The sequence below is a fragment of the Colius striatus genome, chromosome 8 (genome assembly GCF_028858725.1).
Source record: "Colius striatus isolate bColStr4 chromosome 8, bColStr4.1.hap1, whole genome shotgun sequence".
Lineage (NCBI taxonomy): Eukaryota > Metazoa > Chordata > Aves > Coliiformes > Coliidae > Colius > Colius striatus.
Window position 1 is genome coordinate 34,498,335 of NC_084766.1, and position 14,769 is coordinate 34,513,103.

The 14,769-nt window shown below is 41.3% G+C and overlaps 1 protein-coding gene across 1 annotated transcript in view; it reads left to right on the top strand.

Annotated features, from left to right (window-relative positions):
- The window catches only part of TACC2 (transforming acidic coiled-coil containing protein 2), a 148,818-nt gene that overhangs the window by 120,405 nt on the left and 13,644 nt on the right, over positions 1–14,769 (top strand). Inside the window, exons 12-17 of the mRNA XM_062000731.1 lie at positions 3,367–3,428; positions 4,264–4,376; positions 5,110–5,281; positions 6,378–6,518; positions 7,169–7,249; positions 14,038–14,181. Of these exons, the coding sequence (XP_061856715.1) occupies positions 3,367–3,428; positions 4,264–4,376; positions 5,110–5,281; positions 6,378–6,518; positions 7,169–7,249; positions 14,038–14,181 (713 nt within the window). The remainder of the gene's footprint in view (positions 1–3,366; positions 3,429–4,263; positions 4,377–5,109; positions 5,282–6,377; positions 6,519–7,168; positions 7,250–14,037; positions 14,182–14,769) is intronic.

Here is a 14,769-nt window from a genome sequence, read left to right on the forward strand (position 1 = left end):
AAGGGACCTTCAGAAAAAGGCTTTTTGCTTCCTTTGTGTGGCTAATTGTAGACATGCTCTGTTCTTCTGTGCATGTTACCTGTTCTCCCTGTGCCTGATACTGCTCTTGGTTAGTGCTTTTGGATCCAGAGTCACTGACCTGCTGGTTTTACCCGAGCCTGTTCCTCTAACCTGAACGGACGAATATCTCAGGTTAAAACTCTGCTCAAAGTTTGTGTATTGCTTTAAGGCCCTTAACATGCTGTCTCTCCTCCAGGTTCCTAGGATCCCAGTATCTTTATGCACAAAAATGTCCAGGATATCCTCTGTGTAAGTTAGTTATCATTCACGTGCCACATACAATTTCCTACTAGATCAGCTTATTCAGAGTTTTCCTCTCATACCATCCTATAAGCAGTTGTGAGCTAAAGCTAGAAGTTGCTGTCAAGAGAACTGCCATCCTAGGTCTGTGAGATGTAGAAGGCACAGAATTTAGAGAATTTGTGTGTGGCCTTCCTTGGGGTTACCAGGGGGAATGCTGCTTTGCAACATCTGCACCAGGGGCACATCTTCAGCGTTGTGTGTGGGAAGAATGGGTGAGTTTCACTTGGCTAACCTTTCAACCCCAGTCCCAATCTACCATTAGAGCTACTTTATGCCATTTGAGACTGATTCTGAGGAGTTTTTGCCTAATGAAGAAGTGTTAAGCTTTTAGGTCAAATGTGTTCGGCATTAAAAGACTCAACTAATCCCGTTGGACTGCCCATGTTCATATGCACATGCTTTTATGTTTGTGTGGCCTGGGGTTTTTGGCAGTCTTATCAAGTCTTCTCTACAGATAAAGACTGCAGTCTGGATAAATCCAGTTGGCTTTATTGTCAAGTTATACATTTTAGACGTGGGCTTTACTTTTGTGTTAACAGAAATGCTTTGTAGCACCCCAAATCTGCAAAAATGGAAATTATATGGAAGGAAATGAAACAAAAGGATAGTGAGAGACACTCTAAGGCAGTCAGTTTAGCTATCAAAGCGGGCAGAAGGAAGTCAGCAAAGCTCCTAATTAAATGCTAATTGTCTTGTCTCATGTGAGCTGCGTGGTGTAGTCAGAGCTTCAGATTACATGCTAATTGTAATCAACAACGCTTCTGCTTCAGATCTCTTGAAAATAATTTCTTTTTTTAACCCTTGGCACTCTTGCTCCTGTGCTGTTGAGAAATTTTTGAGTCCTTCCAGGGCTGTTCCTCAATATGAGTATTTTTACCCCTCCCAGATACTTGTATGAGTGTCATCCTGTAACCTAACACCGCTTTTGTATAGACACAGCCCAGCTACTGAGTCAGCCAATACATCCAGCTCTCATCTGTTGCACAGGCTGCTTAGAACTGCTGCCATTTTCCTGTTGCACAGACCACAAATAAGCAGTAATTATTAGCAGAAAATGCTGATGCAGTCTCGCAGCTCTTTGTGGGAGGAGTTGAAGGACATCACTTAGTAAGTCTGTTGTATGTGTTTCTAAAAGATCATTATCTTACTTTGTGGGATATCCTGAGCATTTGCAATTTTGAATGTATAGAGATAACTAGAGTGTAAAATTTTGGAGGGGAGATGATGTCTCAGAGGAGATACCTAGGAGAGGAGAGAAGAGTCTCATTACAGTGGAAAGCAATGAAACGAAACAAACTGTGTTTAGCCAGCCTTGTCATTCCTTTTATTTCTAGCTGAGCTGTTTCCTTCTGGGTCCTGCCTTTATTTAAAGCAGTCAAGTTAAACGTGTGCTGTCCCAAAAGTCAGTCTGGATTGCAGTTGCAAAGCAGGTACTAGCCATGCATGCAGATGGGAGGTCACTGCTGGCTGTGTGTGCCAGCAGAGGACAGTGCCGGTACATCTCCTGCCCGGATTGCTCTCTGGGGTCAGAAAGCTGCCCCATAAACACTCCTGATGCACCTCCTCCGGCTGTGTGTGGCAGTTTTGCATCTAGTATGTGGTTTGAGTCTCATCATTTCAGTTTTGGGTTTGCTTTCACCGGGAAGAAGCTTGTGTCTGGTACAGGAGATTGTCCATCTTGCCTGGCTCCCTGTTACCATTAAGAACATACTGGGTGCTAGGAATCGAAACATGAGGAGCCTGCTAATATAGCACTCTCTTCATTTGGGTGTTTTGCTATTATCTCCCACATGTCAGGTACTGGGACTTTGTGGCTGTTCCTCTTCAGTGGCTGGCTGACAAAATAACAGAGGTGTGGAATTGCTTGTCCTCTGTGGTGCTTTTTACTATTAAAAATACCCTGAGCATTATAAACTCACATGGCATCCTTTGAAACTTTCTTTTTTAACAACTAAGATTATCTTTAGGGTTGATTTGGTTTTAAATGTTTTAATGGTGATTACTGTCTTCCTGGAAGAATCTGGAAGAATTTTAGCACATGCTTTTATTGCAGTGTAAATGCTGGTGTCTCACTCATGAGAACTTACCCAGAATGGAAGCAAAACAATGCAAGAGGTTTATTTAATTAACTGATGGAAATGGAGTAAAATACAGCATTAGGACAAATGAATTATGGTTTTAATTCTGAAATTAAGGAGTCATTAAACAAAATGCTTTTATTTGGGTGCAGGAAGATATACTCTCTCTTCCCTTTTGCTGTGTTTTATCTGTCTGTCTCTATTAGCTACTGTGTGTCCATGGCTTGGAAAGAAATGCTGGTTATTCCCTCCAGTGTAATTAGGAGATTAGAAATAGAGAAGCAGTAAAGATTTACATTTTTATTAGGATTAAGATTTAGGGTTCTTTGTAAATCTTCCTGCCTTAGGCTTTTCCTCTGAAACTAAAATGTGAAAACAGCCCAGTAAGCTGGGCTCTTGTCTCACCCCTTGTTCAGTGAGCATTCAGGTATTTTATGTGTCTTTTTCTCTGAAGTGATGCCACAGTAGTCCTTCCTTTTTATATGATAAACATGAACAAATAGGAATGACTTCATTTCTCAACAGCTTTTGAAGTCTTTGTGTACATTAAAGGAAACTGGCATCAGCATTACCAATTAGGAAAAAGGTCTTTTCTACAATAAGATAACCTGATAGGGGAAAGTTGCCTGTGCTCTGAAAGAACTCAAACTTTCTTAATATTCTGGCCCCTGGGGCAGAATCTTCAGCAAACTGATAAAGCTGAATTTTTTCAGGCAAGTGAATTTGCCTGAAATGTATCACAGGTTCCTGTCTGAAAATCAGTGACCATCCGTGCACCTTCTGCTTTCTTTCTGTATATTCTATTTTAATACTTCATATTAAGCAGAATGGGAGTGGCCCTTGTAAATGAGAAAAGATCTCATTTCCTTCTGCAAAACCCATTTCACGCTGTGTATTTAACGGCTCTGTTCTGTTTCTGTTGCAGAATTGGAATATGGCAACTCATATGAAATAGAATATATGGAGAAAATAGGCTCCTCTGTGCCTGTAAGTTCTCGCTTCCATTTCCATTCATTTGCATCCTCTTGTCATAATGTACTATCCTGATCGTGCCATCAGGCTCGCTACCCCTTCAATTAGTTACAATGTGCCTGCAGCAGATTTGCAAAACCAGTTCTTTTCAATTGGCATAACTGGGGTAAATTGCATGTGCTGCTCTGTCCCATATAGAGCCTGTGCCATTTCATTTTTTAAGCCAGGAGCATAATAGTTCTTTCTACAGAATGAAAGCAAATCAGTGTTTCCAGCAGTGCAGAGCTGCCCACACCAGCTATTGAACTATTTTAAGAAACTGAGAGTGAAACTTTGAAGAAGGTAGAGGGAATCAGGAGAGAATACAGAGAGAATGTGAAATATGGAGCACAGAACTATATACTATCGGTTGCTTTGCCTTACTTCTGTTAAATCTGGAGATTTGATAGCTTGACTAGATCCAGTGGGGTTATATCCACAGGGGAAGTTAGAAAGATCATGCATGTATGTCAGGTGCTTAAACTGATGAGAAGGTTCAATGAATATTTTAGTAACATTTTCAGTCAAGAGGTGCCTCCTGCCTGACAGGACCAGAAATCTGATCAACCTCGAAGTGGGAGTAGAAGAGCCATTATAAAGAGTGAACTGTTTAGGTTTTGTTCTTTAATGTTAGGGGTTTTTTCCTTAAAGGGATTATCTCAGTATCAATTAGCATAGACTATATCAGAGTCCTATATTATTAGCTGTCTATCAAGTCATCTGGTCACTTAAGGCTTCAGTGACCTGAATTAACTTTAATGGAGAACGGTTGAGTTGCTTAATGAGTCTATTTTTTTCCTGTTGCCAACAGGATGATAGCACCCCGAAGAAACAATCTTTATACCTAATGTTTGATGCACAGCAGGAGAGCCCAGTCAAATCACCTCCCATCAGGCTGTCTGATTCCACAACACCGTGCTCAGGGTATGTCACTGCCGGCAAATTCAGCACTGGAAAAGCATGTCAGGGAAATAGGTTACCATCACTGCATGTACACAGGCAGTTCTTCCTTTCCCTGCCTCTGTGTTGCTGAGTTGTTTGTTTAAAAATAGATTTCCATCTGTGAACACATATGATAGAGAACAGAAGGCAAAGATACAGAAGTTTCTAATGGAAAGGAATAAGGACAATATATTTCCCCTTCATATTCTTACTGAACAGTCACAGTGGCAACTGTTTCACTGGACAATGGCTTCCTACTTACAGCTCTGGTCTCAGATAGCAAGATCATTTTCATGTCAATCTAGAAAGGTACTGAAGTGCAGCTTTTCCCTTGGCCTTTCATAGATATGTTTTCTGAACAAAGAGTCTAGTTCATAAGAACAGGATGTGGGGGTTGTATTTACTTCCAAAAGTTGGGCTTGTTAGGGATAGCTGTTCTTGTTAGTGAAAGTTTTTTGTTGGGAGAGATGTAGGTCACAATGAGAAAGGGGTAAAAAGGCAAGTGAGAAACATTTAAGAAATGTGCACAGTATTTCAGATGGCTCTGGTGCTTTCCTGTGAAAGGATGGTAATGAGATATAATCATATACCATTGACACAGTGTATATGTGTGTGTGTGCACATGAAAGTAATGAAGAGGACTCAGTCGTTACAGAAACAGAATTGTAAGGGCCTTGTGCTCCACCCTGAAAGCACGTACCCAATCTTTTTCTAGGTCAAGTTTTGAAGACCCTGAAGCCCAGCAATCCTCTGGAATGAAAATACAGCATCCAGCTTCCCGAGTTCTGGCTTCCAGCCAAGAGACACACTTACAGTCACCTGACAAGTCAAAGCAGAAAGACTTAGAGCCCATGACCCTAGGAACAACTCCAGAGGCTATTGAAATAGTAAGTAATTTATGAGAAGAGTTTGGGAATCATTTTCCCCCAGAAATTTCTCATGCCCTGTAAAAGGTAGCAAAGGTGGATCTCAAAAGTAGAGTGAAACTCAACTTAATACTTAACGATCTTGGTAGCAGTATGTTGTAGGACCCAAATGAGGAAGACAGATTGATCAAACTGATGGAATTCAAAAGAGCTTCCTGGATTCTTACCATAGTATAACATGAAGGTTCCCTTAGGGCCTCCACTTTTCCAGGCAAACTTGTTTCACAAATGTCTGTGACAGTAGCCATGCTCAGCTGTGTGACAGTGTCAAAACAAGAAGCAGCTCACTGTAATCTGTATTAATGATGCCATTGATACCACCTCACAAAACATTTCTCTTTTTATGAGCCTGAATACTTTTCTCACTTCAGGGAGTCTGGAGTACTCAAATCCCAGCTGTCATGGTTTTGTCAGTTTAATTCTGTCCACCCTTGTATTGTGTATTTATCCTGATCATGTTATAATTGCCAAATGTTATATCCCCATTGCCAAATGTTATATCCCCATATATTAATGGGGATAACCTTAGTTTATCCCTGTTAAGCAGCAAAAGACTTTGTAAAGACTTCAAAAAGAAACTTTCTGGGGTTTCCTCTCAGTTTTGATGGTCTTCAAAGCTTTTGGATTGCATTGGAAATGTGTACACTAAACATAAACTATTGTATGAACAAAGCCTATGGTAACCCTTTGAAAACTATTGTAGAAGTATTGAGAGAGGACTGTGCTCCATGGTGTGAGAATCATTGCTTTAGAAGCCCTAATATCACTTACTTCATGTTATTCTTGGAAAATGTGCTCAGCTTTTAAACGAGGAAGAGTTGTTCTTGATGCTTTTGCAGGGGCGTTGGACTAGGTGATCTCTGGAGGTCCCTTCCAACCCTGCCATTCTGTGATTCTACATTTGTCTGTTGCACCTATGAATTGTGTATGCAAAAGTAACCTTCAGTGGGGCACGAAATTCCCAGGAATCAAAGATTTGCCCCACATGTGTTGCTTTTGGCCTGAACTGCTTGGGCAAAATCTCTGTTGCTTATTCTATATCCTCCTTACCCTTCAGACATCTCCTGAAGACTCCTTTGTCTCTGCTGATGCTCTTCTCAATAGGATATCTAAGAAAACCTCAATATGTGATCAACCTGAATATCTAGATCCTGACTTAGCAGAAAAGAACCCCCCAGTATTTGCTCAGAAACTCCAGGTTTGTAGCAGAAACATAAATGTCACCTTTCTTTTAGTTTGTCACAAGTAGAGGAATGTTTTGCCTTGTCTGAAAGGGGTGGAGGGAGGCTCAGAGGGGACGTGGGGAAGAAGCAAAATAGTGATTCTTCCCAAAGGAACTTTGGCCTTTCAGCACCTTAAGAAACAGATGCTTTAAGTCATGTCACACATGCATTTCATCAACGCTTTCAGCTGTCCTGTGTATATGTTGATGTATATATATTGCAAGCAGTCTTTATAAAGCAAATCTTTTAAGCTTGAACAGAGGGCTCAGTGTGTGGAGAGTTGTCTTGCCCCCCAGCCTCAGTAGGTCTAAGTAAGTTAAATAACATGAACACTAAAAGAGAGGACTCTGTAGAACAGCTTCAGCTTCAGAAAACATTGATTTTACCCAAAGTGTTGCTCCCTAATAAAAATTGTCTGTAGAACTATCACAAAACCAACCAAAAACTGGAGTTTTATATCAGTGTTCTGGTCATGAAAGGATTCAGGATGTGTTTGTCACCCAGGAATCGTCAGAACTCTGGATTAAAACATAACATTCCATTTCTGAATGTGTTCAACATTTCTGCTATGTTCTTAATGCCTCTTTTTTTTCCTGTGGATTGCTCACAACCAAACACTTGCCAGGAGGAGTTAGAGTTTGCTGCAATGAGGATAGAAGCACTGAAGTTAGCCAGGCAGATTACCTTGTCTTCTTTCCGCTCCAAGGTATCTTTTTTGTGCCTGCCATGCGTGTGTGAGTGTGCACAGACTAAGAATCCGAGTGCTGCTTTTTCTTTAACAAGGTAACTAAAGCTCTCAGAACGCAGTTGCACACTGGTGTGACCCCAAAGAGCATGCTGAAAGCAGTACTGCACACACAAATGCTGTCACCTGCTCTGCTCACAGAGTACTGCTACATCCAAATTAACAAGAGGAGAGTTTGAAGGCAAGAAGCCGACACGTACCTTTCACAGGAGACAGATTCTGCAGCCTGGGTGGCCCTTTGTCATTTGTCTGCTGTAAGATTTGTCCTAAAATGTTTAATGGCAAAATAATACCAAACTTAGGTCTTATAAAGATGCTATAGATTTTGTCTGTAGGGCCATTTTGCCTTTCATTGGTATTTTCACCTTGAAATCAAACCCTCAGAGTTTACAGAAGAGAAATAAAATCAACTTTGCCTTCAGGCATCTGAAGAAAGGGAAGGTTTGGAAGGGCTGTAGAGCTCCCAAGGAAAACAGATTTCCCAACACAACATGTCTTTACTCACTAAGATCTAAACATACATATTTTATTGGTGCTTCCAGGTTGAACTGTGTAGTTCCACCTCAGAGCGAAGCTTTGCACTGCTCTAGGGATGCAGCGCTCCTTCCTCACTGTGTTTGGAACGGGATGGAAAGCTTGCTCTGCTGCACTGATTTTGGTGGCTAGCCAGTTGCACAGCCACTTTGTGATGCCCTTTGTGGTACTTTTAACAAAAAACTCAAGCCACAAATGTTAGTGGTCATCAGCTGGATGGGATCCCAACGGGATGGGAGTGTCTTGCTGCACTGAGACGTTTTATTCCAGATGAGGAAGATGTCCTGCTGACATGTCCTTCCCCAGTGATCTTTCTCTTCTTATACTGTCCATTAATAAGTCAGGGAGAAGTCTTTTGCCCAATCCTACGTCAACTTGAGTTCATTGCATCATAACAACGTTTGGGCTGGTTATAGGGTAGAGTTTTTTAGTGCTTTAAAGATCAGTCATAAAGCAAGTTCATATCTATAAAGATGGTTTTTTAGGTTAACAGTACTTTTGTGAAAAAATACTATATTTGATTTATTGCTCTCACCTGAAATAGCCCACGAGCCTCCTGTTTCTGTGGTGCACATAGACTTACCAAAGTAAATGGATTCCTTGCAGATTTATGGGTATTTTAAGCTACATGGTTATAATCTTTTGTGTAATCAAGAAAAAGGTGCTGTGGTCTTCATTAGAAATGGAACTTAACCTTCAAATTAGGAGTGGCAAGGACACAGGAGGGAAAAATAACTACCAGGTTTCTATGTGAGGAGTAGCCTGTGTGTGACACTGTGCCCTTGTTCTGTTGCCATTAGTGGCAAGTGTCAGGAGAGGGAGAGGTGGGATCTGCTCCAGATCTCCTCCACCTCCTTGTTAGAACAAGTTTATGAACTCATCAGATATGGGGAATGGATTTCGTGTGATTATTTAGAAAATGGCATTAATTTGTGTAACAAAGGTGGCAAAAAGGATAAGCAGAGCAGAGAAGAATAAGCAAAACTCCACCCTGTGACAGAGAATTGGCAGCATTTTGACGTTCACAAAGCCCCGTGTTCGTCTAGTCATAGGGATGCTTTTAGCTGAATACCATGGGTGTCACGTTAGGCTGGGGAGGACTGTTGTCCTTGCATAACTTCTCTGTTTCAGTGGGAGGTTACTAATGTTAAATTAGCCTGTGATGACAACCCTTGTGACCTACAGTGACTGATGGCCTGGATTAAGTATAATAGGATCCACTAGATGACTGCAGTGACTTAAATTTGCCTGCTAACTGGCACAATTCCCTTCTGGCTGACTGGCCTCTCTACTTTTCTTAACGTTGTATAATTACATTTAACATTTGCTAAACCATTACAGGATGGGTAAGGAGAATAGGATGCTAAATAAAGACACAGGTCTTTATTATGGCAAGCCAGGTTGCCTAAAATAAAGCTTAAATACAAGCATTTTCTGCTCTCACTGAGAATAAGGATGTGCTTACTAAGGTTTGTTGTTCTCAGACAGAGGGGAGTTATTTGGATACTCTCAAACTTCTTGTCACAGACTTCAGCAACAGCAGGACTAGTCATCCATTGTTACCTGGACAAAGGTTTCTGTCTTCCAGGTTGAGATCAATTAACATTTCTCTTTTAACAGTCTCCACAAGGATGTCCTGTGGCCATTTCTTATAGGTGCAACTTGAGCAGAAAGCCAACAGGGGTTGTGTCCACCACCCTACAGCTGCTGAAGCCATGCAGAGCTGGGTGTTGAAATGAGATCCAAGGGCAGGAGAGAAATGGACAGAAAAGGCATTGGCACAAATGGGATTAGTGCATCACAGCTTTGGGGGGCTCTCACAGGAGCAAAGGAGGAATATTTCCTTCAAACAGGGATAGCTTTTTCCTGGTAAAACTTTACAAGCAGAGACACAAATAGGTCTTGTTTTGCCTCCATTGACCTGTTTTGCACACACATCAATAAGTTAAAAGAGCAGATCATTTGATACACACCCAAGCAGCATACGAGTGCATGTAAAGGGCAAGCTAACTTTCAGCAGGGCTAAATACATACTCCTCTACCAGTATGGCAAAACTAGTTCTCATTTTCATCCCATTTTTCTATTTTCTTTGACTTTGAGCTTCTTGAAGCAAGATATTTGCAGCTGGTTAATCGATGTGCATTTATTCCCTTTCTGGTCAGGTATCTGGTTGCTGTGAAAGAGGCTGGAAAGAGGAGAGGAAGTGCATTGGGCTCTCAAATATTTACACTAAGATTGCAGTGACCTACATTCAGTAGTAATTCCCCTGCAGACTCTAATCTTTCTGTGACTTACAAATCCCTATGCTTATTATTACCCCAATTAACTGCTTACCTTCTCAGCAATTAGGTATTGCACTTCAAGCATCCACAGAGTTATTTTTGGGTAATATCATCCTCTTAGTGAGCTTATTTTCTCCGGATAGGAGTGTCTTGGAGGCAGCAAATAATGGTTACTGAATCATGCATCAGTTTGGAGCTGTACAAAATTGGCTTTTGGAGTAAAACCATGAGGGCTTTTACTGGTTGCTCCTGCCAAAGAGCCTGGTTGTGGCTCGTGTGAAGTGTTTCCAGAGAGAGGGGGATACTGGTCAGATCGCTACCCACAAACATTTCTGCTCAGTAGTTACATTCCAAGAGTTTTGTCCTTTCTCCAGTCATTTTGGAAATGTTTTGCACATCATTATTGCTATTCTTTTGTTCCATTTACTCCAATGTAAGAGAGACCTAGAGAAAGCATAATTATATTAGTGAGGTGTTGAGAACTGGATTAAAAACACGTGTAAATCTGAATTAAATGCTTTCAATGCTCTTTTTTCCTCCAAAAATGTTCACCATCCTGACAGTGACTCTGACACACTTAATACAAGCTTGAGGAATACAAAAACTGTGTTTCTTTTTGCCACAATTAATATTTTCCAGCAATCTCTCCATAAGACTCAGGAAACCGAGCTGCAGGAGGCTTTTGAAATACGATACATACAGTTGAACAGATTGATCTTCAGCACAGCCTTTCGTTTAGGGCAGCTTTGATGAGCTAATGGCTCTTTTTTATCTCTTAGTTACTCTTGCCTTGTGTTTGAGGAGGAAGTGAAGTACAATTTTTTTAAGCTGGGATACTGAGTTGGCCAGCAGTAGCTTTCTTTAGTGACCCTCTTCCCATTATTCAGGCGTATGGACAGCACTAGATGGTTCTGTATTTAGGCACTTACAACCATGTCTGAGCTTAAGTCCCAGATGTGTTTTTCCTGCATGTTGTTGCATACTGGGAGGTACTTTCAAGAATACAACCTGTGTAACTTTGACAGATCTTGTCATGCTTTTTACTCAGGTAGGAAAATCCACCAGATGTGAGGTTTCACCTCCCAACTATATTGGAATTGATCGTTATTTCTTGTATTCATGGGCAAATGTAGCGAAGAAGAGAAGGGATGGCCTGCCTCAGAAATGCTAGAAGTGATAGTCAATCAACTCCTGTGTTTAAAAAGGATCAAAAAATACACAACAAATTAGTGAGTGTCTCTTCCATAAATGAAGATGCATTGTGGTGTTTTCAAAGCACTGTTTCGCTTAGTCCTGCTCCCAATTAATTTTTTTTACCCAGTCTTTTAATGTTGCTGATGTGGTTTCTTCATCTTGGGTACACATGTGATCCTCAGAACATCCAGGCCTGTGGTTTTTTATCTTCAGTGAGCATTATATGTGATTTTTAAGAGCCTCTGCAACAAGGTGTGGTGTGAGAACCTAAAAGGGATTACAACAAAATTAACACTGGGTTTGAATCCTTCCTATTATTGCAGGCTATGCAAGAGGAACTGTGAGCAAGTGAATGGTTTATGGAATAGCATCTGACAAAATTTCCTTTAACTGTATTGAAACAAGAGCATGTGGTGTTGAAATTAATGAGGTCTGTTTGTGTGCTCATCGTGGGGAGGAAGGCTGAGCCTTGACTCAAGCAGTACAATGTGACTTTGCTATTGTATTTAAAAAATAAACCCAAATCAACTAAAAAAAAATCCAACCCTCCTTGACAATGAAATAAAACCCTTCTCTCTTTTTTTTTTCTGTAAAAAATTAGTTTAAATCTTGATCACTGCTCTTACTCATTGCAAATAAAGCCTAAGGCCTGAAGGTACTGCATTACCTGCATTAACTAGAAGGAACAGAATATATTGCTTTATGCATAAGGAAGTACTGTACCAAAAAAGCTGTCTGTGAGTGCCCATTTCCATCAGTGGATGGAAAAAGGTATTGATCAACCTAACTTCCCTCTCCACCCACACAAACTGTGGGCCATGGTCCAGCCCTCTCTGTGGCTGCACGAAGCATTGTCAGAGAGACAATTTGAACAGTCATCAGAGCCCACTGGAGAATTTTGCTGCTGAATCTACAGGTTAAATGTAAAAATAACTCTTTAAAAGCAATTCCATATTTTCAAAGAGCATTTTAGCAAGTGTTGTGTACACACACACACACACACACACACACACAGAGTGAGAGGACTGCCTCAGCATTACGTCCTCCCTGCTGAAGTCAGCGTGTTGGAATGTTCTGTACCATGCAAAGTGTCTTCTTAGGTCAGAGACACTCAAGGAATTTCAGCTGTATTCAGATATATTTGCTGTGAAACTCCTTTTGGTGGAAGGATTTCATATACAAAGAGAGAGAAAGGATGCTATTTAATAGGTGCAAGAGCACGTTGGCTAAGCCCATCTTCCCTCATGGTGCTCCCCCCTGAGGTGGGATTCCCCTGGGACTGCTCTAGGCAATGCAGGGAGCAGAGTAGGTCCTCAGCTTGTGAAGTGAAGGTGCTCTGTCTCACAACGTTATCCCCAGGGTGATATAGCCTGTGGCTGTGCAGTGTAGTCATGAGGGTCTCGGCACTGCACAGGCAGAGACGATCCCCTTTTTCTGCTTTGGAGCCTGGAAACATAACAGAACTCACAGCAACGTGTCTCACTGTTTCATTGCTACCCTGGTTGATTTCTATAAGGATTTCCTCTTTTTAAAAAAGCATTACTCTTATTTTTTGTGATATTTTGATTCTCCAGCCTGTTTTATTCCAGTGCTGTAAGGAAGCAGTGTTTTGGTGATGGCCCTGGTGTCTGTACTGTCTGCCACTCTCCTCCCTGTCCCCAGTAATCCTGATTCCTGTGACCAGTTTCATGTATACCTAACAAAGGAGTGGAACATTAAAGCTCAGCAACATGGATATGGTCACATCCAGCCCCAAAATTATGTGGTGACCCACCAGCAGCTGAGAGAAAGAGCATTTTGTTTGCCAGACCACCAAAGACAATGCCCAGCCAGGCAGTCAGCACATCAATGTTAGCTGGCTGATGGCAAGATGCAAAGCATAGGGAGGGGATATATATAGCTGTGATAGTGCATCTGCTGCAGAGGGGTCTACTCTCAGGGGTTTGCTACAGATGATGTCTAAAAATGTGGGGGTTTTTTTGTTTAGTATCTTTCTAACTGTCTTTTATATTCTCCTTGGGTTTAATGTGCTGTAACTTGGATTGTTTGCATTCAGAGTTGTTTGCAAGACATCTCAAGCATCTCTGTCACATGCCTCTTTCTTGCTATCTTCCTCATTTCACATGCAGCTCTCCTCCTGCATTAATCTACTGACATGGAAAAAAAATGGCTGCTGCAAATAAAACCTCATTTAACTTACTAATTGCATGCTAAACACCAGTGGGACAGCAGCACTTGTATATTCACACTTTTAATGTAACACTGTTTACGATAGATGCAGTATGTTGGCAGATCAGACCTATGAAAGTGGGCTGTCCTCTTGCTTCTGGTTCCTTGATGTATTTTTTATGGAAGCAGAATTCCTCTTGACAAGCTCTCTGCCTCCAGTTCTAATTCCCTCTGCTGATGTGCATTTCTTGTGGTCGTTTTGATGAGATTTCTGCATCAGAAAGCAGTAAATTTTCTAACACAGGACCTGAAAATATTGTTGGCAAAGTGCTGCCTTTGTTTTCTCTCTAGAAGGGTGATATGGCTCTCCTGGTGCTTACTGTGGATCTTAAATGTATATTTTGATTGCTAAATTCACAGTTCCTTGCAGTGTTACTGCTGTTACAGTAGTGCACAGGATTCTAGTCCTAGCTCAGGACCCTGGTGCCTAGCACGAAACCAAGAAAACATGTGAACTAAACACATATTTAATGGTTCATTTCTTTGTATTTAAAAAACCAAACACACAGAGAGAACCTGCTATCCCAGCAGATGTTTCCATCTCTAAAAGTGCACTGTACTCGCGGATCGGCGCCTCGGATGCAGAGAGCACCGCGGCTCTTCTCTACCCCCAGCAAGATGTAGACTCTGCCCTGCGACTCGCCAGAGCAGAGGTAATTTTCTTCAGAATTTGGAAAAGGAAATATGTGCCCTTTGTGGTTTCCTTCCTTCCTGTTTTGTCCCGAATGATTCACGTTACAAACACTTGTTCTAGTCTCAAAACCCTTCTCAGCCGTGCTGAGGCCATGCCAGATGCTACCAAAGCAAAAGTGCCACCCCCCTTCAGTTTTACTGTTATTGACATAAGTGAAAAGCTCATGTTGCATGAAAATAAATAGTTCTTGGTTTTGACCTCAAGTGTACTCTGTGCATCTTGCCATTGCTATATATAGGAATAAAATCATGCATGTTACAAAGCTACATATGAGATCAGTCTGTCTGATAACAGTTCAAAACGGAGTACACTCGAGTGCAAAGTGTTCCACGCTTTATGATGGATCGTGTGAATGACAGGAGCACAAAGGAACACGTTCCCTAGGTTATAAAATGGTTATATAAAGTGTCCTTGGTGTAATCAGGTATGAAACAGGAAGCAAGAACTTTTCATCTGTTTTCCTGAGTTAGTTTTTTCAAAACTTGAGTACGATTTCACATCCAGAGTTTTTCAGTTGTACCTTGCAGTCTGCAAAAGAAAACAAACC